The 27604-nt window shown below is 42.8% G+C and overlaps 1 protein-coding gene across 5 annotated transcripts in view; it reads left to right on the top strand.

Moving 5' to 3' along the window:
• lats2 (large tumor suppressor kinase 2) overlaps positions 1-27604 on the top strand; it is an 88364-nt gene that overhangs the window by 32276 nt on the left and 28484 nt on the right. For 3 of the 5 annotated variants that reach the window (XM_078222107.1, XM_078222108.1, XM_078222111.1), the window contains exons 3-5: positions 2968-3109; positions 11676-13291; positions 17055-17637. In XM_078222107.1, the coding sequence (XP_078078233.1) occupies positions 2968-3109; positions 11676-13291; positions 17055-17637 (2341 nt within the window). The remainder of the gene's footprint in view (positions 1-2967; positions 3110-11675; positions 13292-17054; positions 17638-27604) is intronic. The other 2 variants (XM_078222109.1, XM_078222110.1) reach the window with 1 other exon arrangement.

The following is a 27604-nucleotide window of genomic DNA, read 5'->3' as shown; positions in this document are numbered from 1 at the left end:
AAGTGGTAATTTAATGCATGCCTTGCCAGGAATATGTTGTTGTATAAATCTAATCATTAGAGGTCACTGGCTACAGCTGAATACACAGAGGGAAAATGGAGTGCAAAATGTACACAGAAGTACAGAAAGTTTGGCTTCCTTCCAGCTTTCATTCTACGCAAACACAGTATTTCTCCTGAATTGCCTTGTATTTGACTGCAAGTGGAATGTGTGACTGAGATGGCACAGTGGCACTGCTGCCTCACAGCGCCAGGAACCCTGGTTTGATTTTGGCCTTGGGTGACTGTCTGCATGGAGTTTGCACGTTCTCCCCATGTCTGCATAGGTTTCCTCCGGGTGCTCCAGTTTCCTCCCACAGTCCAAAGATGTGCAGGTTAGTTGGAGTGGCCATGCTAAATTGCCCCTTCATGTCCAAAGATGTGTAGGTTAGGTAGATTAGCCATAGTAAATGCATGAGGTTACCCCGCGGGATAGGGTGTGGGCCTGGGTAAGATGCTCTTTCAGTGAGTTGGTGCAGACTGAATGGCCTCCTTCTGCACTGTAGGAATTCTATAAGATAGGAGATGAGGTTGGAATGTTTACCAATTCTCAGGCAAATGTTTATGCAGTTTAACGATTTTAACAGATTGTAACTTATAACGAACTGCTGCAACTCTTGAAAAAGAAAATTGATGAAGAGAAACATAATCCCCCAATTTTCCTGCCCCTTGTTGTTGTCCAATGTGCAGTGAAATGGCTATTCATAGAATTTGAGTAGGGGAGTTGCACTGGATTTGCCAGTGGTGCCTTGCATAGTCAGTCTGCTTGTTTCACTCATTCTGTTATTGCACATGAAGAATAGGTACTTAAGTGTGGTACTGGAGATCTGAGCCAGAATTCTTCAGTCATTCAAGCCCTGCTGCTGCTGCAAGTGAGGATGGAGAATTTGGCATTCAGCCAAATCATCATTCACTGCAAAAGGACCAGAGAATCCTGTTTACATGAACAGCCAGAGAATCCGCCCCAATTTAGAACTTTACCCCAGCATGAATTAGCATCTTCAGTTGAGGAGGGAGGCTGGAGGACAAAAATGAAACTATTTAAAATTAATCTTGTCACTTTTTAATATATATGTAATTAATAATTCCGCTATTTAAGAATTTATGACTCTGCACATCATTCCCCATTACCCAACCAAGCTGTCAGACAAAAACTGTTCACTTCTAGGCCTTTGCCAGTGCTATGTTTTAACCAGAAACTAAAAGGAGTTCAAAAGTGAAGCATCCAACAAGTTTGCGATACAATTTCTTACATTTCAACTTCCTCTATTGTACTGCTTAGAACTGAACTATTTCAATCAGTAATTGCTTTAGTAGTCTGTTCCAGACCATGAAAAATTGTTCTCAAAATATATTTGCATTTATAGGATCAGGAAAAAACAAAAATCTACGGTCAAGGTAAAAATGCAGTCAATTATCTACAATTACGAACACCAATACGTTTTTTTGTTTTCGATTTATTTCTGGGATTTCTCACAGGCACAGTCGCATTTGCGATTGGAGCCTAGAAGCAGCTTTGAGACAAGCAGAGAGAGAAATCTGCCAGGAGTTGTTGACTAGAAACAAAGGCTGTCAGAAACAAAGGGTGTTTTCTGATTTTGGAGTCACTGAACAAGAAAGCAGGGAAGTCCAAGCTTGTGCTAGGTTGTCCACAGTTGTGAGCTGCTTCAGGAGAGTTGGAGGGTTGCCCAGCTGAATGCTCTTGGAAGGACCCTAAGAAATCTCATAGCTCAGAGAATAGCAGGAACACTGAGGAGAGTCAAAAAATCCTGAAAGGTGCCCATTCTGTATGCTTCTGGCACACACAAGATACACCTTGGTTTTTTTTTCCAACTTTCTTCTTTGTTTTTCACTATCTCGTCTAAAGATCACAGAATTGTAGAATACAGCACAGAAGAAAACAAGGAAACCATCTTGGGTGTGGTCACAGGACCTTCAAGATCCTGTAAAATATAGGGGAAATGGTGGGTGGAAATAAAAGTAAAATGGGAAAGGTCCTGTTGAGATTTTCGGTGTTTATGAAATATAGTGTTAATTTCAGTAAATGTTTTTGTTTAAATGTGAAATCCTGTGGCCTAATTCTTTCAGTTAATTACTGGGAGTTTGAATTTCTTTTTAAGTAATGATGGCCGCCACTGAGCTCATAACAATATAGAGGGAGCATACTGGAAGATCTGTGGATTTTCATGGCATATACAGCACTGATTTCTATTCCTTGGAAACGTACACCATCAAAATTCAGCATCACGGGAAAAGAGCAGGAAATTGGAATTAAATTGGAAATATATAATGAGAGAGCTGACTGCCTGCATGGACAGCAGGCTGCGTATTTTCTGTGCTGTATTCTATAATTCTGTGATCTTTAGAAGAGATGGTGAAAAACAAGGAAAAAAGTTGGAAAAAACCCCAAGGTGTATCTTGTGTGTCCCAGAAGTGCATGGAATAGGCAGATCTCCTTTGCTCCATTGACAGCGATCCGATTCTTTCCAACCTAACCTAAAACCCTCCATCCTGGAACCATTCTGGTAAATCGCCCTTGCACCCTCTCAGGGACCTTCACATCTTTCCTAAAGTGTGGTGACCAGAACTAGAGGCAATACTCTAGTTGGGGCCTAACCAAAGATTTACAAAAGTTCAGGAGTTATGAATTCCACAGTTGGCAACTCAGAATCACATTACTATGTGATTATAAAACTTAATAGGGTTGTTAAAAATAACAATTGCTATATCTTTAGCAGGAAGAGGAGGCAAAATACACCCTTTCACTATCCTATCCTGCTGGAGAGTTTACCTAGAACATTCTGCGTGAACTGATCATGTTACATAATCACTTTGTTATGTAACTGTTTCCTAAACAAAATTACTGTTTGTCATCATAATCTGAAAGCTATAATTTTAGTTCAACACCTTAAATTGTTTTTGCTTTTAGGAAATGGCAATCCGAGCTCTCAAGCAGACTGGAAGCAAAAGCATAGAAGCTGCTCTGGACTTCATAAGTAAGATGGGCTATCTGGACCCTAGGACTGAACAGATTGTAAGAGTGATTAAGCAAACATCACCAGGTAAACCAGGTAAATTACTTCAAATACATAAAGATAACATTGCTTTATAATTCAATCTTTTATATTGAAAGTTGCAGAGAATACGAGGCATGATTTTCTATTTCTTGTCCACGAGGTTTGGGTGAAACTGGGACAAATATGGGTGGGAAATCCAGAAAGCCATTCTACTGGTGGCCCACTATTGGCATTTTTCACCATCAGTAATTATTCTTCCAAAGAGCCGGCAGTAGGTATCATGAATGGTTACAGTAATTTTGGATGCAAGGAACATCAATGTGCTTCCACTCCCAGTCACCCCCAACACCCTCTCCTTTTACAGCACCTTTTCATTCAAGTGCAGGAGATGCAGCATCAGCCTGGCTTTTTACCTCCTCCTCCAATGTCCAGGGGGCAGCCCCCTGCCTCCCAATCCTTTGGGAGCCCAGATTGCCCCTCCTTCACTCCAGCGGGGTCGGGCCGCTAGCTCTCCGAGTGTGAGAGGGGGGAGATGCTAGCGGCCTGGAGACATAGTCCCGGGCCCACTAATCACATTAAAATGATATTAAAATGTCCATTTAAATGACCTTGGTGCCTCCCTGCCGATTTCCGGTGTGGAGCTGATGTTGCTGAAAATCCAGCGGTGGGAGATGCTAGCGGGGCACGTACACAAGTGAGAATCTCTTGGCCTGCTGCGCTAATTTTTTAGCGCAACGGAATGGAAGAATCGTGGCCCCAGTCTCCACTGCGCTCTAGGAAAGTGAATTCCATATGCAAATGACCTTCTGAGAGAAAACAATTCTTTTTATCTTTGCCTTAAAAGAGACTCCTCTTATTCTTGAACTGAATCCCATGGTTCTGGTCTTACTTACGAGTGGAAACATCCTCCCGGTATCTACCCCTTCAAGTCCCCTTTGGAACTTATATCATCCAAATCATTGATGCTGATTGTAAATATTTAAGACCCTAGCACTGTTCCCTGTAGCACTCCGCTAGTTACAGTTTACCAACTTGAAAAGATCTATTTATTCCTAATCGTTGTTTCCTGCTAGCTAACTAATCCTTATCCATGTTAATATGCCACGCACTACACTATGTTCTCTTATCTTGTGCAGAAACCTTTGATATGGCACCTTATCAACTGCCTTTTGGAAATCCAAATGCAGCAAATCTACAGGCTCCCCATTACTCCTCAAAAAGCTAGAATAAATTAATATTGCTGAAAAAATGTTTTATTGAAGCTTTTCATCCTGCTCTCATCAGGACAATTGCAAGAATATCAACGTGAGGGGAAACAACAACTTTGTACTGTATGAAAAAAGAGTGCTGATTGGTGGGCAAGTGGACTCTGATTGATAAGTGCATTGCCATAGAGAATGCACCAGTTAACAGTGACTGACAGTTAATTGCCAAGCATTGTTTGAAACTAGGCAGCTTGACTTTGGTCAAGGCATTGCCCTGAGGATTGAACCAGCAAATGGCCATCACTTATTTTGTTCAGCCGAAACAGGTGCAAAGTGTGTATTTGTTCTTTCTGTTTGGAAAGGACCCTGTGTATTAATCTCTCCCAGTACCACACTGTGAGCCAGACTGACAATCATAAATTGGTTATCAGTGTAATCTTTAGCACCTCAAGTGCAAGACCCAAGTACTTTTTAAATGGGTTACAGGTTCCTGCACCTATCACTCTTTCACATTGTTGCTGGAATCTCCCCATTAACTCACCACAGAATTGGAGCAGGTGAAGGGCAGACAATGGAAATGTCCATTGATTTCAGGCCTGAACTTCTGGTCTCACTTGAGCGAGCTGTAAAATCCTGTCCAGTGAGTTTCAGACCTGACCACCCTTTGGATTAAAATATGTTCTCTTCAACTCTCTCTCAACCTTGTGTATTTCTGCAAATGTACGTCCCCTGCTTATTGATCTCTCTGCTAAGGGAAAGAGTTCGATCCCATTTCCATTCTAGGTCCCTCAAGATTCTATAAACCTCAATTAAATTAATTTTAACATCTTCTGCTCTACAAAAGACAACACCAGCTTATACAATCTTTCCTCAGAACTAAAATTTCCCAGACCAGGAGGCGATCTCACCAGAATTTGGTAGAGTGTTTGTTCCGGCAAGAAAAACAGCATGTTTATTTCCAGAGAAACAGATCAGTTTTCTCTACATTCTTGCCACACTCTGTTTAAAAGAAAAACAGCTAGGCGAGTTTCACACCAACATGCAGGGGGGCGGAGCCTGAACACGGCAGCAAAGTCTGGCTGCACAGAGATCGGGGTGCCATGTTTAAAGGGTGTCCCGATCAGGACATGAATGATCCTCCCCCACAGCCTACCACTGAGGTCTAGGGGCTGCCCCCCTCCCTACCCAACCTCTCTGATCGAAGTCGGCATTCACCCCCTGATCAGAATCAGCACATGGTTGCTTGCCCCCTCCCCCCCCCCCAACAGTCAGTATCAGTACCCCCCAAATGTCGGACACCACCCCCCCGCCCTCCCATAACCATCATTGCCGGCATACCCCCCGCCGCTTCCCCTTGAACATCGGACTGCTCCCTCCCTCCAACAGTCTGTGCCAGCAGCTGCCCCCCCCCCCTTCCCTACGAATATTGGATCCCTACCTCCCACCCCACTGTCAGTGCCGTCAAACTCCTCTTCCCTCCAAACATCCCCCCTACACACACACAACAGTCAGTGTTGGCATCCATCCCCTGAATGTTGGACTCTTTCAGCCCCTCCCTCTCCAGCCGGCAACTCTCCCCCCCCCCCCCCCCCGGCCCCCCAGCAGCCATTGCCGGCAACTCCATGTCTGGCCATGTCCCTCTCCCCAGGGAGCTATATTCACCTTCAGTCCCTGGGGGAGATCCCCACGACAGGTTCACGTCTGGGTGAACTGTTGTAAACTGTGCTGCGTAACATCACGTCGGCATGGTGTGAATATATGGTAACGGGGCCTGTTAATGTGAACCTGACTACGTCACCGGCAAGGGGCAGCAAAAATTAAAAGTTGTAATCTCGCTGGCGAGATCCATGATTTCTGGATTTTGCCCCATCTTGAGCCCTGGCTGGCAATTCAAGGCTCAAGGCTATTCGTCGTTGCGTATATTTCCCCCATGCCAACACTATAGTTAAGAAAGCCCACCAACGCCTCTACTTTCTCAGAAGACTAAGGAAATTGGGCATGTCAGCTATGACTCCCACCAACTTTTACAGATGCATCATAGAAATCATTCTTTCTCATTGTATCACAGCTTGTTATGGCTCCTGCTCTGCCCAAGACTGCAAGAAACTACAAAAGGTCATGAATGTAGCCCAATCCATCATGCAAACCACCCTCCCATCCATTGACTCTGTCTACACTTTCTGCTGTCTTGGCAAAGCAGCCAGTATAATTGAGGACCCCACGAACCCTGGGCATTCTCTCTTCCACCTTCTTCCGTCAAGAAAAAGAAACAAAAGTCTGAGGACACATACCAATTGACTCAAGAACAGCTTCTTCCCTGCTGCCGTCAGACTTTTGAATGGGCCTACCTTGCATTAAGTTGATCTTTCTGTACACCCTAGCTATGACTGTAACACTACATTCTGCACTCTGTCATTTCCTTCTCTACGAACAGAATGCTTTGTCTGTATAGCGCACAAGAAACAATACTTTTCACTGTAGGCTAATACATGTGACTATAATAAATCAAATCAAAAATAAAAATCAATCTCACGGACGGTGAGTGTGGGTTCAAAATCCCACCCCTGATATTCTCATAAACATAATTCTACTATTTAAGAAAGAAGAAGAGAGAAAAGGGGAACTTTTGGTCATTTAGTGTAACTGCAGTTGTAGAAAAATTGCTATATCTATTACTGGGGCACTTAAGAGTATCATACTATGATTGCACATAGCCACATGAATTAGCTAAAAGCAAATCATGCTTGATAAATTGAAGAGGTAACTGTGCAACTGGTGGCACAGACAAAGAAGAACCAATGGATGTAGTACTATATTTGGTTTTTCAAAAGGCATTTTAAAAAGTGCCACACAAGAGATTATTGCATAAAATTAGGATTCATGAGATTGGGGATAATATGTTAGCATGCTTTGGCCTTGAGATCAGCACTAAGAAATATACTGGCTTTCTGCAGTAAAGCCCTATCTCAAGCCCAAGATTTCAGTCCATGACCAGAATTAGTCAGCAGTGAATTAGTTCACTTCTCTTAGTAGCAGTTGTAGTGCGGCAGAGTGTGATATGTGGTGTTTGAGTGTGAGTTTGAGAGCACGGAGCGGCAGTAGAGTGTGGGTCCAAGAGCACGGAACGGTGGTTGATGTGAGTCCAAGCTTGTGTTCTGTGGTGGTACAGTGCAAGTCCAAGCTCGCATTGCAGTGGTTGGAGAGTGGTTGTTGAGCCCTGGCAGTTGACCCTCAAGAGTTGAAGAGTAAGAAGGTTTTCGTTGTCCTCCCTTGTATGTAGCTTACTTTGAATAAACAATTCAATTACTTTCACCTGCCAAGTAATTGTAGAGCTTGCAATTATTACATTGGCAAAGAGGTAAATCGGGACTATAGTCACCAGCTCCTGGAATCGAGGGGCAAAAGTGTCTGCCTATTATATAAAGAAAATCTCTGCAGCAACAGTAAATAAGAAAAAATAATGCCACTTTTCAGAAATATCGATCCTTTTGACCCAGAGATTGAACACTGAACTCAATATATATTTAAAAACTCCTGTTTCTTTGCCACTAATGAAATTACAGGAGAAGATAAGCAAAAGGTCATTCTGTTCATGATATGAGGACCTCTGACTTATAATTTTATTAGAAATTTAACATCCCCAGAAACTCCGGATACTAACGCCGGAATTTTACCAGCACCCCTTACCTGGAATTGGGGAGGGCAAGGCTCGCTGAACGCATTCTCCATTGGCCTCAGCGAGATCTTATGAGCCTCGGGTGGGCGTGCTGGTAAAATTGCAGCTCCAGCCTTTTGACAACCTTGTAACTTTAGTAAAGGATCATTATAACCCTAGACTGTCTATCATCATGCAGCATTTTAAGTTTAACTCTGCTGTAGGGGATCCAAGGGAGTTGATTGCAACATACACATCAAGACTAAGGAAATTGGACCTTTGCTAAGGGACATGCTGCGAGACAGATTAGTTTGTGGCATAAATAACTTAAATATATAAGAAAAGCTACTAGTCGAGAATAAGATTTCCTTAGAGAAAGTGATGGAAATAGCTCAGATGATTGCGAGTGCAGAAATAGGCACTCTCGAGTTAACAGTGCGTGCATACAGGCGAGGTGAATCAACTATGGCGCAAAGCTTTGGAAAGTTGGGAGGGCAGAATTGAGTGCACCGAAGAGACAGAGCAGAAACTCAATGAGCAAGGCAGGGAACAGAAGAAAAAGAAAACAGGTCAACAAACCAATAATTCTGATGAATGTTATAGGTGCGGGGGAGATCACTGCCAGGAAAAATGGAAATTCTATCTGTTTTGGCTGTAATTGGAGAGACCACATCCAAGTTCCCTACAATTTGCCAGCAGGATCTCGCTGCTCTTTTTACCTGTGTCATTGGTAACAGTATGGACCTCAACCCCTGGCTGTTCACTCTGTAAACTTTGCCCTGGCTGTATCCTTCAGTGAAACCATTGCCCTCACCAGTGTGTAGGGCTCAATTGGCATGAAGGAACTGAGCAGATAATTACATTATCTTGAGAGCCACATTCCAGCAGTTATGGGATTTTGGATGAACATTCATAAAGTATATTTTATCTTAAGAAACAGAGAAATTGTGGGATTCTTTTTGCTTCTAAGGTTTTGAAGGTCACCTATTCATTCTGTGCCCCTCTTAAACTGTAGAATGACCATCTCCTGAAATGTGTTACCCATGTAGCTCTCAACTTCACAGTGCATTGCAGTGACTCCAGCTGTTGTTTTAGTTCAGATTCCTCCAGTTAAAGACGCCTCCTGCACAGGTGGTTGTCCAAGATCCGAGAAGGGTCCTGGAGTACCAGTGTAACACAGCATGTGCATTCAATGGGGCTTAGGCGTCCTGCCATTCCTCTATTCTTTTAGACACTATTTAAACTGACTAAAAATAAACTTAAGGCTTATTCCTGATATGCACAAAAAAAGCACTCAACCCCAATTTAGCAATCTGCTCTTTACCTTGTGGTGACATCACTTTAGGTACTTTTTACCGCATTCACTGATGCTCACCCTCTTACCACCATTCTTAAACTAATTGATCAAATGCTAAAGTACTAAGCATACAAAGAAGATTTACAGATCCTTGATCTATAACTTGTCTTGAAGCACTCAGGGTATTCTGCTCTTCCCTCTGTTGTTTTTGATGTCATTTTCTAATGCCACTTTTTCAGTTTCTACTGTTTGATTTTGTCTGCTCTTGCTCATTTTTCTCCTGCCTCAGACCTTTTGGCAAACTTTCAAGGAACTGCCTATGTGGGTGTTGGGTGATGTCAAGATCAGGCTTGATTGAGCACAGCTGAGTAGTCTGCCAATTTGTTTGGGAGGCACAAAAAATGTTCACTAGAATGGCTCTATAGAACTGTAACCTAACAAGGAGCCAGTACCTTGAAGGGGAGGAGGGGAGACAAGACAATTGGCATGAAGGAACTGAGCAGATAATTACATTATCTTGAGAGCCACATTCCAGCAGTTATGGGATTTTGGATGAACATTCATAAAGTATATTTTATCTTAAGAAACAGAGAAATTGTGGGATTCTTTTTGCTTCTAAGGTTTTGTTTGTATCTATCCATTGGAATTTTAGGGCAGATTTTCTACTGGGATTAATTCCTTGTCAAAAAGGTTGGCACAAGCTTGTCAGTCTTTCAAGCTGTTTGCAACTTTCCATTAATTAATTTTAATGCAGGGAAAATCATGATCAACTTGTCCTGAATTTGTGATAAACACTTGTGCCCTGCTAAGCACCAGGATTCTGAAGAGCTGTAAAATGTTACTGCGTGGCACCGTTTCACATGGCACTCTGATAAGATTGAGATACTGCTGATTGATGCTAAAATATATAATTTTCTCTCATATTTGGAAAAGTGTCTTGCAGAAGAAAACAACATTTGTCATATTGGATTATAATTTTTCTTCTTAATTTTGCTTCTTTTCAAAGTAAATTCTTGCCCAGTTTCTATTCATTCCTTGGCTGACTTGCTGTTAGGCCTCTCATGTTGCTGTTTTTCTGCTCTAAAATATATGAACATGGCTCAGGTTAACATACATATACACACAGTTCTGGCAGGGTTACTGTGTAACAATCAGAATCAGAACTCCTGCAAAACGTTCCCTGTCCTGAGAGCACTTTGGCTAATTGTAACAACCCCACTGCCGCTCCCACTGAGATGACACTGGTAATTAAATCTGGGACTTTCTTGATATGTATTACCCAATTACTCACAGAATAAACTCACTGAATACCTTTGGGGCATCAGGCATCTTATGGTAATACAAATAGACTAGCAACTTGGGGGTTGGGGGGGGGGGGGGGGGCATTCTCCCAAAAGTGCTGAATTGGTGGGGAAAGTGTTCTAGATCACGACTGTTTTGTCAGTTCAGCTTCTCACTCTAATCTCCCCATTCGTGCACTGCAGAGGTCCCAATCGTGAATTTCATCAAAAACCCAGGGAGCGGGGCCTATTTGCGCCGGAGTATGACAGGTCTGGAACTCTGCGCATGCACAGTGGCCCCGATCTGTCAGTCTCCTTGTTTGCTGGCCAGCTTAATCGCTGGCCAGCCCGGGACCCCTGCAGTGCTGCCCCTCCAGCACCCCCTACAGTCCAAACATGGCCCCCACAACAATTCCTGGGCCAGCCTTGAGCGCCCTGATGTCCACCCCACCCCCCTCCGGGTCAGACCCTCCGCTCTAATCGCTGCCCTCCCTCCATCCCAGACTGATCGCCATGCAGAGTGGCAGCGGGACCCCCACCCACACCGATCACCCCTAGGCCCTGCCCACAATAGGCCCCACCCCCTTGGCACTGCCTGATACCTGGTGGGCAGTGCCAAGGTGCCCCCTGGGCATGGGGCACTTTACCCCTTGGGCACTGCCAGAGGGCGCAGGCTGGCACTGCTAGGGTGCCTATGCCCTAGGGGGCACCACCCCCCCGCCGCCCTACCCCCTGGGGGGCTCCGATTGCCCCCCCTTCATTCCGGCGGGGTCTCCCGCTAGTTCCCTAACGTGGGGAGCTACTCTAAATCCCACCGGAATGAAGTACTCCTGGCGGGTTGGGAGATTCAATCGGGACTGGTAAGTTCCCGATAATTACATTTAAAATACATTTAAAACATATTTTTAAAAATTCAAATTACTTACCTGTCTTCCCGCCGGTTTCCAGCAAGTTCTGGCCTGCGACTGTTCTCCAGCTCTGGGAGATGTGCATGCGTTCCCGGCGCATGCGCACATCCCGGAACAAGGCCGGCGACGCACATCTCCCACCCCGACCTGCCAGAAGAGTTGCGGGTCGGGATGGGAGAATCGCGGCCTTGATTTTATTTCAGCCATTTTCATGCCTTTGCTAATTGTAAGGAATTGATTGTGATAATAATGTCATCCAATTTGTTTATTTTAAGGAAAAGGTATTGGACCACATTCCCTTGATCGTAGGCCAAGTTTTGAAGGATCAAATGACTCTTTGCCCACCTATCACCAGATGGGTAATCCAATGTATGAAGTAGCAGATTCTGGAATGGAGAGTGGAAATAAGCATAGTGAAATATCACGGCAATATGCAAATGCACCCAATATGAATTTTTTAGTTGCTGCGGGACAAGCTATGACTGTCAACACTCCAGGGCAGAGATGCTCTCCCATAGGACCTCACTCTGCAATTGCTGGACAGAATCCTTCATCTAATGTTATATTCCCATCCACAACCTGTGATATTAAACACCAACAAAAAACATATTCAGCCAAAGGAGAAACAGGCCAACCTCTTCAAATCATTAATTACACTCTCTCAAATCACAGCAGTCAATCAATCACAATGCAAGGCCCTCAGGTGTCAAGCAATCCACATTATATGAGGCAGCATTTAATGACACAAGGAGAAAGCAGTGTCTCTTTAGGTTATGCTGTCCAAAGAAGTTCATCTTTCCAAAACAAGATGCAACAAGAGGGAAATTATGGAAGTCTTCAGAATAAAAGCTCTGTTACGCAAGGCATTCCTGGCCACACCTTCCAGCAGCCTCCAACTGTTCTATACATGCCACAGTCCCATCATAGACAACAAAGTCCTACATCTCCTCAAATACAAATGTTATCCAGCTTAGCTTCATCATTTGGAAATGAGTTTTCAGAGCTCACCCCAAGTATAATGACACCCTCAAGAAATAGCCTGAACATGGACATTTTTGATATAAACCCTGCCCAGATGCAACATTGGCAAGTACCATCTCCATCAAGGAGGGATTCCTTGCAGAACACTGGACTAGAAACATTGCCAAGATCAGCTGGCCATCTTAGGCCAGATTCCCAAATTCCAAACCGAACCAATTCATTCAACAATCAACTGCAGGCTTCGCCATCTATGAGACAAGTTGTGACCAGCAAAACAGAATCATCCCTAAATACCAGCAACACTATTACAGCAGTAACATCAACTCCTATTCTTCAACCAGTGAAGAGCATTCGAGTTCCAAGACCTGAACCTCAGACAGCTGTGGCACCTTCACATCCAGCATGGTTACAGAGTCAGGGTACGGACAACAATGATATGATGGAGCAAAAACCCTTGGCAGTAGGTGGAGCTGCAAACTATGTCCTTGAGCCTGATGATTACACTATGAAAGAGCGTAGATGTCCTCCACCACCATATCCAAAGCATTTGTTACTTCAGAACAACACAGAGCAATTTGATACTAACTGTCTATGCGTGGGTGTAGAGCAAGGTATTCGTGGTGTTCACAGTTTGACATGCAATAAAACTGAGGAGAGTAGCAATGAAAAAAGTGAGAAAAATAATAAGCCTAACAAATCAGAGAAGATGGGAAAGGATAAAAAACGTATTCAAACATCGCCTGTACCATTTCGCAAAAATAGTAAAGATGAAGAGAAAAGGGAATCGAGAATTAAAAGTTACTCCCCTTTTGCTTTTAAGTTTTTTATGGAACAACATGTGGAAAACATCATGAAAACGTATCAGCAAAAACTAAACAGAAGGTTTCAGTTGGAGCAAGAGATGTCAAAGGTATTGATTTTTAACATTGTGAAATTGTAACTGGTCTGTACAATTGAACTATTTAATGCATATACTTTATTCAAACTAAATCAAATTAAATTTTATCTTTATTGGGTCTGTTCTTTGAGGGACGAACTTCAAGAGAGTGCTTTGAAAGCTAGTATGCTAAACCAGAGTGGTTGGAAGCAATTTGAGTCCCCACTCAATCAGTTCATAGAATCATAGAATCCTACAGTGCAGAAGGAGGCCATTCGCCCCATCGGGTCTGCACTGACCACAATCCCACCCAGGCCCTATCCCCATAATCCCATGCATTTACCTTAGCTAGTCCCCTTGACACTAAGGGGCAATTTAACATAGCCAATCCACCTAACCCGCACATTTTTGGACTATGGGAGGAAACCGGAGCACCGTGAGGAAACCCATGCAGACATGGGGAGAATGTGCAAACTCCACACAGATAGTGACCCAAGCCAGGAATCGAACCCGGATCCCTGGCGCTGTGAGGCAGCAGTGCTAATTACTGTGCCACTGTTCCTATCATAAATGTCATTTTGGATGAATGTAATGAACTGAAGCCTACAATGTGCTTATAGGGAATAATCAACATGAAATTTGTGCCCAAGCTAAACTTGCACATCTACTTTTGGCCGCTTGTAAACACTGATGGAAGTCTGAGAGCTGATCATTCTCCTGGCACTAGATTATATGTAACTTATGAGAGAATGTCAGTCATTTGGATGAGAGCCCAATTTTGAATGTGGCAAAATCAAGGATGTGCTAACCCATGACATTAGCTCATCTGCAGCTAAGCAGGTGAACCACATTGAATTTTGCTCTTCTTCCCCAATTTAACTAAATTGTTTACAAAGGAATTCTTAGACAATGAGTAATAGCATGCTATTCAACCATTCTGATGTCACTTTATATCTTGCTGTATCTTAAAGAGATTGGCATTATGTTTTGTGAAATTTAAAAGAGGGTAAGCTTGTAATCAGTAATGCGAGGAATGAGTATTAGTGATAAAGGGAGGCAGAGTTGGGGAGATTGTCTCTTGCAGTGAGTTCTACATGCCCTTTACTCAAAGAGATGGGAACAGGTGATCATTGGTATCAAAGCCACTTCCACAATGTGCATTGCTGAAAGATTAGAACTTTACCAAGTTAGGAAAACGCACCATGATCAAAAATATAATTATTAAAGCCCATGATGCACTGAGTGTACTTAGCACCCTTAGTTTTTACTTCCAACTGTTCCTCCAATCACAGTCTAGTGTATATTTAGTCCCAGATGAATCCATCTAAAGTAGCTATCTGTTGTATGTACATACCATCACGCTGCACACTGATATTAGAACCCCAGTTTTAACCACCTATGCCTAACAAAATGGAGCGTTCAAGGATTAAAATCCTCGTAGGACTTCCTCACCTGATCATTGCTGCGTACACCATTTTAACATTCTAACCAGGCATTGAGACCCTGGAACCAGGTAAATGAAGACCATGTTGAATTCAGAAGTTAAGCTCTGATGATGTTATTCAGACCTTTATTTATACTCTGGTCAGCTATGTTTGGCACCAGATGCTGACCTTGCATGAGTGCAAAGGAGCAGTAGACATAAGAAAGGCGAGTAGTTCTTTTTAGATTTCCTAATGGGCCAGATGGAGCAGAGGTGCGCCAGCCTTTCCTCCTCTAACCACCAATACCATTGATACCAGGCTTGGGCAAAATTCAGGCCTGCTATATTTACAACTCCCCCCCCCCCCCCCCCCCCCCCCCGCCCCACTCACCCCTCCCTCAATTAAAATCATGGCCTTGTTTCTTACTGCTTTTTATCTTAACTATGGGACATTTTTAGTTCTTTCTACGCTGCTTGCAGAAGAAGACAATTTTAACAGAGAGCTTACACAGGAGGAAGGTTCCTAGCTAGCAGTTGACCTATAATGTTAAACCCTTAGAAATCCTGGGAACGCAAGGCACAGGCACTGCAAGTATTGGGAAGTAGGAGGACGCATGCTTGCGCAGGGCTGCTATTTCATCTCACCTCATTCTCACATTGATTTTCTGACTATAAAACATATAATGCAGGCCACTGTTATATCACCTTTTCTACTGAAAGTTGTATATAAGGGCAGCTCATCATAATTTCTCTTCCTTTAGGTTTGTAAGAGCAAGCTGACTCAGGTTCCAATTGATCTTCACAACACACAGCAACTTGTATTTATAAAGTATCTTCAAATTAATATCACATCCTCAGGCAATGTAACTCCTCTATTCTTCATAAACACCAGCTCAAATGTATCCTCATTGAAGATTTAGACAGTAAACTACAAGAAAATCCATTAGATAACACACATAACATAAGTGGTGGCAAAAGGACCTGGTGTTCATTGGACTAGTTTGCACCCACATCAAATGCTGGTAGATCATTGGTAACCATGCCAATCATGTTCTGTAGATCTTGACTTTGGTACGTCCTGCATGGGACCTACCTTACAGTTCAGTTTCACAACACTGTAGTCCACTATGGAGTGTGTGGTAACTTGCCCTGGAACCCCACATGCCACATGCCAAGAAAACAAGAAATAGGAGCAAGGAGTATACTATTTGGCAAGTCGAGCTCTGCCATTCAACACTTTCAGAACAGTTGATGCTTTCCCTAAGGAATTATGAGGGGGGAATTATGGTATAGGAGCTTCGGGAATATTTGTCAATCAGTAAAATTTATAACCCTCTCTTGCTGTTATAATTTATCCCACGGGTACGTTGCTTTACATATCGCTCACATTGCTGATGTTTCCAGTGTCAATCTGAAAGCATAAAAGATGAGGGTGATTGTGACATATTGGGCATTTTCCAGAACTTTGGTGGAGTTTGTGTATTTGCCACAGGTGTCATGGAACCCATTGCTTAATTGAAGCTTCCATTTGTGCCTCTGATAAATGGAGGTATGTTTGTAATCCTAATGTGGGGCCAGTAGTGGGCCCAGAGTATATGTGGTGTAGCCTGTCTATTAGTTTTCCTTCAAAAAGCCAAAGTGTAAGGGGAACCTCAGTGAGAATGTCTTTGTGACACTGTTGCGACTGTATTGTAATAATTCTACAAATGTTCCTAACAAGATACATTGCAGAAATATGGTAATAAAGTGGTCTGGAAATTATTCACACAAGTCTTAGGGGTAAATTCTCATCTTAACAACTCATTTCATATGAGTTGATCACATTGGATAATCATACACATAAATCTCCGTAAAAAGACATGGATATCAAAGTGATGGTATATGTACACTTTGTTTCTTGCACCAGATAATCCCTATTGCCCACTGTCTTCCTGAAAATACATATAATACAAAAGGAAGCAGAGATTTAAAGCAACAAATCTTCACTTCATTTTCCAATTGCCAGGATCCACTTTGCTGATAGGATAGTGAAGGGAAAACTAGAGGCCATCAGTCAGAACAAGTGTATTTCACTTTGTTTGTCACTGAATATCAATCACGAGTTTTAATCTTGGCAGCTATTTTTTCTTCTGTAGACTTGGGATACTAAAGCAGCTCTACAGTTACTCCACCTAAAATCCTAAACCAGGAGTTGAAGTGGATACTTCCCTAGTTGTTGACTTTGTAATATTGGTTTGTTCATTCACCCAGTAGGCAATCAAGGGAAATATCTGTAGTTTTCAGTAGAGGAATTATCATATAGCTCTTTTGTATTGTTTTAACTGTTTTTTTGAAACCTATTTTCAATTAATTTATGATACATGACTTCCAAAGGCAGGCCTATCCGAAGCAGAACAAGAACAGATGAGGAAAATGCTTAATCAGAAAGAGTCTAATTACAACAGACTGAAAAGAGCAAAAATGGACAAGTCATTATTTGTAAAAATTAAGACACTGGGAGTTGGTGCTTTTGGGGAGGTCTGCCTGGCTCAAAAAGTGGATACCAATGCTCTATATGCAATGAAAACCCTACGGAAAAAGGATGTGCTGAGTCGTAATCAAGTGGCTCATGTGAAAGCAGAGAGGGATATTCTGGCTGAAGCTGACAATGAATGGGTAGTCAAGCTCTACTATTCTTTCCAAGATAAAGAAAACTTATACTTTGTGATGGATTACATCCCAGGTGGAGATATGATGAGTCTCTTGATACGAATGGGAGTTTTCCCAGAGTCACTGGCAAGGTTCTATATTGCGGAATTGACCTTAGCCATTGAGAGCGTCCACAAAATGGGATTTATTCACAGGGATATTAAACCTGACAACATCTTGATTGATCTTGATGGACACATTAAACTCACAGACTTCGGTCTTTGTACTGGATTTAGATGGACTCATGATTCCAAATACTACCAGAAAGGTGAGTCTTGGTTGTATAATTTCTAACATTTTTCTTTAGTGACTTACAGATGTTGCCTGTACTGATAATGTTATAGATCTTTTTGCATGTGTTTATTTAGTTCACAATAGAGCAATGCTGTACTAGTATTCTTAGCAGAATATCAGTTTGAATTAAAATAGATAATGCTGAAAATACTCAGCAGGCCTGGCAGCATTTGTTTCATTTGTAAGAGTGTTTGAAACCCTGGACACTGAGAAGAGAGGAGGTAAAAAGACAGGTGTTGCATCCACTGCACATGGCTGGAAAAGTGACTTAGTAAAAGGAGGGGCTGTTTAGAGTGACTGAGGATTAGACTAGGGTGTCATAGAGAGAACGGTTCCTTTGGATTTCTAAAAGTGGAGGGCAGGGGTGGGGATGGGAAGATGTGCTTGGGGGTGGCATCACACTGAAACCATAGAAACCATAGAAAATTACAGCTCAGAAACAGGCCTTTTGGCCCTTCTTGTCTGTGCCGAACCATTTTTTGCCTAGTCCCACTGACTTGCACTTGGACCATATCCCTCCACACCCCTCTCATCCATGAACCCGTCCAAGTTTTCCTTAAATATTAAAAGTGACCCCGCATTTACCACTTTATCCGGCAGCTCATTCCACACACCCACCACTCTCTGCATGAAGAAGCCCCCCCTAATATTCCCTTTAAACTTTTCTCCTTAACCCATGCCCTCTGGTTTTTTTCTCCCCTAGCCTCAGCGGAAAAAGCCTGCTTGCATTCACTCTATCTATACCCATCAAAATCTTATACACCTCTATCAAATCTCCCCTCAATCTTCTACGCTCCAGGGAATAAAGTCCCAACCTATTCAATCTCTCTCTGAAGGTGGTGGAAATGACAGAGAATGACCCATTAAAGCTGGAAACGATAATTTGGAACAGAATTAATAGTCATTTGGATGGCTTAATTAATGAACAGTAAGAAGTTTCACAACACCAGGTTAAAGTCCAACAAGTTTATTTGGTAGCACGAGCTTTCGGAGCACTGCTCCTTCATCAGGTGAGCACTGATGAAGGAGCAGTGCTCCGAAAGCTCATGCTACCAAATAAACCTGTTGGACTTTAACCTGGTGTTGTGAGACTTCTTACTGTGCTTACCCCAGTCCAACGCCGGCATCTTCACATCTTAATTAATGAAAGCTAGCATGGATATATTAAGGCAAAATTGTGTTTAATTAACTTGCTTGAGTTTTTTGATGAGGTAACAGAGAGAATTGATGAGGGTAACACTGTTGATATGGTGTACATGGACTTCTAATAGGTATTTGATGAAGTGCTGCACAACAGAAGAGAGCAAAATTAGAGCTCTTGGAATAAAAGGGACAGTTGCAACATGGATACATAGAACATAGAACAGTACAGCACAGAACAGGCCCTTCGGCCCACGATGTTGTGCCGAGCTTTATCTGAAACCAAGATCAAGCTATCCCACTCCCTATCATCCTGGTGTGCTCCATGTGCCTATCCAATAACCGCTTAAATGTTCCTAAAGTGTCTGACTCCACTATCACTGCAGGCAGTCCATTCCACACCCCAACCACTCTCTGCGTAAAGAACCTACCTCTGATATCCTTCCTGTATCTCCCACCACGAACCCTATAGTTATGCCAAATTGATACAAAATTGGCTGAGTGACAGGAAGCAGAGAGGAGTGATTAATGGATATTTTTGGACTGGAGGAAGGTTTATATTGGAGGTCCCCAGGGGACAGTGTCAGGACTCATGCTGTTCCTGACTTATATAAATGACCTAGACCCTGTTCAACGGGGCACAATTTCAAAAATTGTAGCTGATACAATACTTGGATGTATTGTGAACAATGAGGAAGATTGTGTAGAATTTCAAAAGAGCATAGGTTGGTGGAATGAGCAGACAAATGGCAGACAAAATTTAATGCAGAAAAGTGTGAAGTGATTATTTGATGGAAATAATGCAGACAGAGAACATAAAAGAAAGGGTACAATTCTAAAAGGGGGTGCAGAAACAGAGGGACCTGGGTGTATATGTGCATAAATCATTAAAGGTGGCCGGCAGAAAATAAAGCATACTGTATCCTAGGTATTATTAATAGGGGGATAGAGTACAAAAGCAAATAATTTATGTTTGTAATGTTCTTGTATGAATGAATGGTTTGGCCTCAAAGGTAGTGGGTCTATTTCTGGGCATTGTATTTTAGGAATGATATGAAGGCATTTGTGAGAGTTCAGGAAAGATGCACAAGAATGCTTCTAAGGATGAGGAACTTCAGTTACATAGATTGGAGAAGTTGGATTTTTTCCTTGGAGAATAGAAGTTTAAGGGGCGATTTGATGGAAGCATTCAAAATTATGAGGGGCCTGGACAGAATAGATAGGGACAAATTATTCCCATTGATGGAAGGATTGAGAACCAGAGGGCACAGATTTAAGGTAGTTGGTAAAAGAAGCAATGGCAACATGGAGAACATTTTTTTCATGCAGCCAATGTTTAGGATCTGGAATGCACTGCCTGAGAGTATGGTAGAGGTAGGTTCAATCAAGTCATTCAAAATGGAATTGGATTATTATCTGAAAATGAAGAATGTGCAGGGCTACGGGGAAAAGGCAGGGTAATGAAACGAGGTGAGTTGCTCCTCAGAGTCAGCACAAACATACTGAGCCAAATGCCCTCCTTCTGCGCTGTAACATTTTATGATTCTGAATACGGAGGTTGGTGGGGTGGAAGTTGAGGACAAGGGGAACCTTATTGTGGTTCTAGCAGGGAGGGAAAGGAGTGAGAAAAGAAATGCAGGAAATGTGGGCGCACTCGAGGGCCCTGTCAATCATGATGAGGACTAAGGAAGAAAAATTGGAAATGCTGAAATAAAAGGTTGCATCATCCAAACAGATGCAGCAGAGATGGAGAAACTGGGAGAATGGAAAAAGTTTTTGTAGGAAGTGGGATGGGAGGAAGTATGGTAAATTTAGTTGTGGGAGTCAGTGGGCTTAAAGTGAATATTTGTTGATAGCCTATCGCCATAAATGAAAATAGAGAAGCTAAAGAAGGGAAAGGAAGAGTTGGAGATTTTGGTGGAAATTGGTAGCAAAGTCAATGAAATTTTCCAGTTCAGGGCAAGAGCAGGAAACATCACTGATACAGCCACAACGCACTGGAAAAAGGAATGAGGAAACAGCTCTGAGTAGAACTGGATAAAGTGAGTTCCACATATCTCACATAAAGGCAGGATAGCAGGAGTGTAAATGTGTACCCATAACAACACTCTGTATTTGGAGGAAGTGAGTGGAGTTGAAGGAGAAGTTGTTAAGCTGAGTGGAAGAGGGTGGTGTTAGATGGGAACTGGTTTTTCCCAGTTAGCTTTTTCCAATTCTGATGAAAAGTCACAGACCTGAAACATTGGGCAGGATTTTCCAGTTCTGTCTACTGTGGGAATCGTAGTGGCTGGAAAAATTTGATGGACCAGAAAAGGCAGATTGATTTTGGGTGGGAATTTCCAGGACCAGAAAATTCAGCTAGTTAACTCTGTTTTTCTCAGCATTGATGCTGCCAACTCTGCTGGGTATTTCCAGCATTTTCTGTTTCTATTTCAGAGTTCCAACACCTGCACTATTTTGCTTTTGTACCACTTTGAGATGCAGGGGATCAGTTTACTCACTGTACATGTATAAGCTTGTCATCTTGTCGAAGAAATATCTCCAATCCCAACTGTATGTGGGAATGGAAAAAAAGCACTCCAGCTTGACCTGCATGATTTAGCTTCCTGGAACGATGTTGACAAAGATTATGAGTAGTCCATGATCTGGATGATCTCGGATAGAAGGAGATCATGCAATCATAGAGTACACAATAATTTCACCACATCCATTGTCAAAACTGCTCTGAAATTTTAAGAGAATCTATTACATCAGGGTTTATTGAGGACAAGGAACACTAATAATCGGTAGGGATCGGTACTCGGGCCGCAACTGTTTACCATTTATATAGATGATCTGGAGGAGGGGACGGAGTGTAGGGTAACGAAGTTTGCAGACGACACAAAGATAAGTGGAAAAGTGAATCGTGTGGAGGACGGAGAAGATCTGCAGAGAGATTTGGACAGGCTGAGTGAGTGGGCGAGGATATGGCAAATGGAGTATAACGTTGATAAATGCGAGGTTATACACTTTGGAGGAAATAATAACAAATGGGATTACTATCTCAATGGAAACAAATTAAAACATGCTACCGTGCAAAGGGACCTGGGGGTCCTTGTGCATGAGACGCAAAAGCCCAGTCTGCAGGTTACAACAGGTGATCAAGAAGGCAAATGGGATGTTGGCCTATATCGCGAGGGGGATAGAATATAAAAGCAGGGATGTCTTGATGCACCTGTACAGGGCATTGGTGAGGCCGCAGCTGGAATACTGTGTGCAGTATTGGTCCCCTTATATGAGGAGGGATATATTGGCATTGGAGGGAGTGCAGAGAAGGTTCACCAGGTTGATACCGGAGATGAGGGGTTTGGATTATGAGGAGAGGCTGAGGAGATTGGGTTTGTACTCGTTGGAGTTTAGAAGGATGAGGGGGGATCTTATGGAGACTTATAAGATAATGCAGGGGCTGGATAGGGTGGAGGTGGAGAGATTCTTTCCACTTAGTAAGGAAGTTAAAACTAGAGGACACAGCCTCAAAATAAAGGGGGGTCGGTTTAAGACAGAGTTGAGGAGGAACTTCTTCTCCCAGAGGGTGGTGAATCTCTGGAATTCTCTGCCCACTGAGGTGGTGGAGGCTACCTCGCTGAATATGTTTAAAGCGCGGATGGATGGATTCCTGATCGGTAAGGGAATTAAGGGTTATGGGGATCAGGCGGGTAAGTGGTACTGATCCACGTCAGATCAGCCATGATCTTATTGAATGGCGGGGCAGGCTCGAGGGGCTAGATGGCCTACTCCTGCTCCTATTTCTTATGTTCTTATGTTCTAATAATGCTAGCTTTTCCTTCAATCAAAAGCATTTTGTGTTGAGAACAATTCCATTCAAGCAGCAAAGTACAGAGCGGCCACAGTAGTCATTGATATGAGATTAGCTTGTTGAAGTTAAATATAGTTTTTCTTTATATATTGGTTGTGGGAGAGAGTTGCCAAGATGGATCCCTGTGTTCACCAAGAATGTTATTATTTGTTTCTGCTCTCCCCTAAATACCTTGGATGTTAATTCCAAACAGACTCCAATGGGCTTGCGAGAAGATGAAGGCGAGTGATGATATAAACCATGGGAAAGATTGCTCTTGTCTTTGAAATTGCCCCCACATATGTAAAAAAACCCTGAGGATATCATAGTGGGTTTGAAAATTGACGTCAACTAGTTCTATGCAACAATAGGCTCTCATTATTTTACTAGTGCACTGAGGGGAGGTTGTAATTGGGTAGGGAGACGTGGGGTGAAGGAGCTTTTGTTTTCCCCAATGAAGTTGGAGCTGGGAACATCAAGGACAGCCTTCCTAATCAGAGGTCAATTGGAACCCATAAGTAGCCAATTAAAAACCACTAAAGGGTGCCATCCCAGTCGGGGAAGGGGCCCGGGCCATGTGGAGAAACTCCCAAATATATCCCGATGGCCACCCTCCAGGCTCAGGGAAGAAGGTCCTTTTGACCAGCCACTCAGCAGCAAAGGCAACCACTGCTTGATGAACCTGCATAGGGGAAACATAAAATTCTGCCCAATGGGATAATATCCTGGTCCTTTAATGATGTCTGTTGCACTTTGGTTGCAATTCCTTTATGTGAGGTCTATTCCTATTCTTGATAAGGAGACAAGCAAGCCAAATAATATTCCATGTGAGGTTTCATAAAGGCTGCAGTCAACTGCACACAACCCTCATTAATCCTAAACTTAGTCCCTCTTGCAGTCAAGGCTAACTTGCCATTGCCTCCAAAATTGCAGCCTTCACCGGCATGTTAGCTCAAAATGACTTGAGAAGGACAGTCAGGAATGATTGGATGTGCACACGTTATCAGTTTAACATCTAGGGAAACCTCTGGTTTTCTTTTGGTCAGAACACAATGGAGGGCTTCACTCTTTTAACCTTCAAACTGCAATTACAGTGTTGCTTGCCACTCACATAATCTGTTAACGCACCTTGAGGTTTCTTTGCATCCATTGATATCTCCTGTCGGGGCAGCAGCCATGATAGCAGACAGAATGTGGATGGACACCTCCAGCCTTCGGAGGCAACGGAGACAGCCTGCCATTGGCTGGTGGTGGATTGTCAATGGAGTTTCCCGTTATATGCACCTTCTGCTGCCAGGAAACCCATGGCGGGGATTGCTTACTCCAGTTGTTCATATTTTGGCCTGCAGACAGATGGAAGAATTGAGTGCCATGACTGAGTCTTCACCAATAAGTGATTGACAAACACAATGTCCTGCAACTGATAGAACATTGAGAGCATGAAGTGGTACATTCAATGCACATGTCCCATCGCCTGCTGTCTCCTGCAGCCCAAACTCCTGCGCACTTGTGCACTTACCTTCAGTTCTTTTGTGGACTCAATGGGCACTAACCTCTGTTGCCACCACCATCCAGGCTGCCATGGTCAGATGAGGGGCCTTCTGTTGCCATATCTGGGAAGCAGGGCCTCCTGCCTTTCCTGGACAACCTGGAGGAGAATCTGCAGGGAGGCATCACTGAATCATAGGTCCCATATATTGTCTGCTCTGAGACATTATGATGGATTTTGAATCCGGAACTCCTGGCTCACAGTGAGTGAATGGTTGCCTCGGTGCCCTTAAAGTATGGCGTTAGGATTTAAACCCCTGAAGTAAGGGTAGGGACAGCAACTTCCTGCCCAGCTGCACTGCAAGATTCACCGAGCTCCTCGTGCATGCATATGTAATAAGCTGAAAAGTACAAGATCCACCATGGGGAAGTGAATCTAATTCCTGTTCCTGCCACCCAACCAATAATCCAGAATGGAAGATACCGCAGCAAGTAACAGTAGGAGCACTACAGGTGGCCTCAGGGCCTTTTATTAGTGACAGACAAACTTTCTTGCAAATGTTTCTGCCACTAATTGCTGTGAACAACTCTTGCTGGAGGTGTGTATTGATGTTGGGTAAGTTTCAATCAGGCCAGTGAGACTATACAAAAGGGTATAAATTTAAGATGACACAGAAATAATTAACAAGAAGTTACAAAAATGCTTTGTTTCCTTCTTTGTTTCTTATTCTCTCTTTTTTGCTCCAATTTCTTCTCTTGCCCTTTCTTAGCCCTGGACTTTTACTTCCTCTCTCTTTTTCCACTTGCACTCATTCTCTATCTCACTTCCCACTCTCTCTCTCTCTCTTTCTTCCACTCCCATCCCTGGTTAGAATGCGGAATTTTCGTTGTTGCAAAAAAACGTTCTGCAACACAGTCCATAAATTATTTTACAAGATAATTAGATAGAACCTTCGAGAAAGAGAAGCGAAGAGTGGTGTTAGACTACATGACACATGTGAAAGAAAACACCAATCCAGATTTGCTGTAACATTTTTTATGATCCTGTTAGTAACCATTAATATTTAAAGAGATTCTGAACACCTTGTGATTAACTGACAAAACCGCACCACAAGATAATTATGCTAAAACAAACTCCATTGTACATCAAAAGATCTAATCAAAGCAAGCACTATTAACTTAATACTATAGTTTAGTTGTACTATGAACTCAGTTCTACTTTACTTCCCCTCAAAGGTCCTGTTACATATTATAAGAATCTTGAAGGTTCATTCTTTAGGTATGCCACAGCTCACTAGAATTCACTTTAATTCTCCTCAGTGTTCCAACTATTCTCTGAGGTAATGTTTAACAAAGACCTTCTGTTAGCTTTTTGGCTAAGTGACCCGTCAACTTCTGTTTAATAGCTCAGGATTGTTGATGGCTCAGCTCCTTGACTGGTTGCAGGCAGATACCCAACTGTCTTTTCACAGCTTCCAAGCCAACTCTGCTGACTGCTTCAGCTTCAGAGCTCTTTGAGGACCATTGTAGATTTCTTCATTTAGCTACAAGTTAAACAAATCTTCCAGCGCCTTTTCTCTTTCGAAATCCAAACTGAGTTTGAGACCCAACAATATTCCACGTGCTGAACGATAAATTTAGTATTTTCTTTGCTTAAAGTGGAGGCCTAACTAACAATCATCTCCTGTCAGCTTTCTCAATCTTGTGAAATGCAGCAAAAAGTGCAACTACTTGCTTTCTGAGCAAACAGCCAGATAAATTAAACTATAGAACTGTGTATCCTCAGAATCCATTTCTATGACAAGATGGTGTACTTTGAGATGCCATCAAACAGAAATGTAAACGAATTATTTTACCTTCACACAACTCTTTGATTATTACTGAAAGGAGAGACATGTTGCTGAAGCTTTTTGTCTTGCACTTAAAAAGACAAAAGCAAGAATGCCAAATCTCAAATGATCACCAGAGAAGGGTGCTGATTGGTTGGTAAATCAATGATTGGCTCAGGCATTGTCATGGAGAAAACAATGGGAGAACTACAGGCTCCCCAAGCTCCCTGGTAATTCAGAAAGGTGGAAAGCTTGAACATATTCCTTGATTCTTCAATGCATATGAATGTTTTATATTGCGAATGGAGTTTATGACCGTTTCTCCAGAATTTCTGTCCCTATCAAGGCACTCCCTTGTTGACCAGCTGACTTTAATCTCTCCTCATCTGGGAACTATATACATAATTTAAATCTTTTATTGAAGTAAGTGAATGCCCTCTGGTTGTACCATAAACCTAATGATAGATCATACATTGTTCAAGTTCCTATTGTCAACTCCGAACTTATTGAATAAACACAAGCTATATTTTGAGTGTAATAAACCCAGTTCTTTTTAGTTGCATTTATATCAGAGTTGTGCTCACCAGTTCCTCAACCAGATGACTCAATTTATCCACAGTTAAAACGTTGTAATTCCTAAAACTAAAATTTATATTCTAAAACATATGAATTATTAATTAGATTTTCACAACACATTCCATGATTCTACATATCAATCCATCCCTGAGCAGGCAAGCTTGCAGCAATTAGTCAAATATTGGAAACAGAACGTAACGATTGGGTCAGTAATATGACCTGAACATTCTGTTGGCATCTGTATACATAAGGGCTGCCTTTGCTGAGGAACCTCAAAGTCAGCTTGGTTTCATAGTTTATTGCCACCCGAGCCATGTCTCTGATGAAGCAGTGAGAATACCAAACTGCATTTCTGGGTGTTAGCAACCACTGAAGGTCTGCTGACTGCTCATAGTGCACTGCTATTCCCCAATGTTGGGGAAGGGATCAGGAGTAAGGGTGACAGAGGCAAGAGTACTGGGATAGATGAACAAAGAACAGTACAGCACAGGAAACAGGCCCTTCGGCCCTCCAAGCCTGTGCCGCTCCTTGGTCCAACTAGACCAATCGTTTGTATCCCTCCATTCCCAGGCTGCTCATGTGACTATCCAGGTAAGTCTTAAACGATGTCAGCGTGCCTGCCTCCACCACCCTACTTGGCAGCGCATTCCAGGCCCCCACCACCCTCTGTGTAAAAAACGTCCCTCTGATGTCTGAGTTATACTTCGCCCCTCTCAGCTTGAGCCCGTGACCCCTCGTGATCGTCACCTCCGACCTGGGAAAAAGCTTCCCACTGTTCACCCTATCTATACCCTTCATAATCTTGTATACCTCTATTAGATCTCCCCTCATTCTCCGTCTTTCCAAGGAGAACAACCCCAGTCTACCCAATCTCTCCTCATAGCTAAGACCCTCCATACCAGGCAACATCCTGGTAAACCTTCTCTGCACTCTCTCCAATGCCTCCACGTCCTTCTGGTAGTGCGGCGACCAGAACTGGACGCAGTACTCCAAATGTGGCCTAACCAGCGTTCTATACAGCTGCATCATCAGACTCCAGCTTTTATACTCTATACCCCGTCCTATAAAGGCAA

The sequence above is a fragment of the Mustelus asterias genome, chromosome 10, assembly GCF_964213995.1.
Source record: "Mustelus asterias chromosome 10, sMusAst1.hap1.1, whole genome shotgun sequence".
NCBI classification, from domain to species: Eukaryota; Metazoa; Chordata; class Chondrichthyes; order Carcharhiniformes; family Triakidae; genus Mustelus; species Mustelus asterias.
This window is presented reverse-complemented; position numbering and strand designations above follow the sequence as displayed.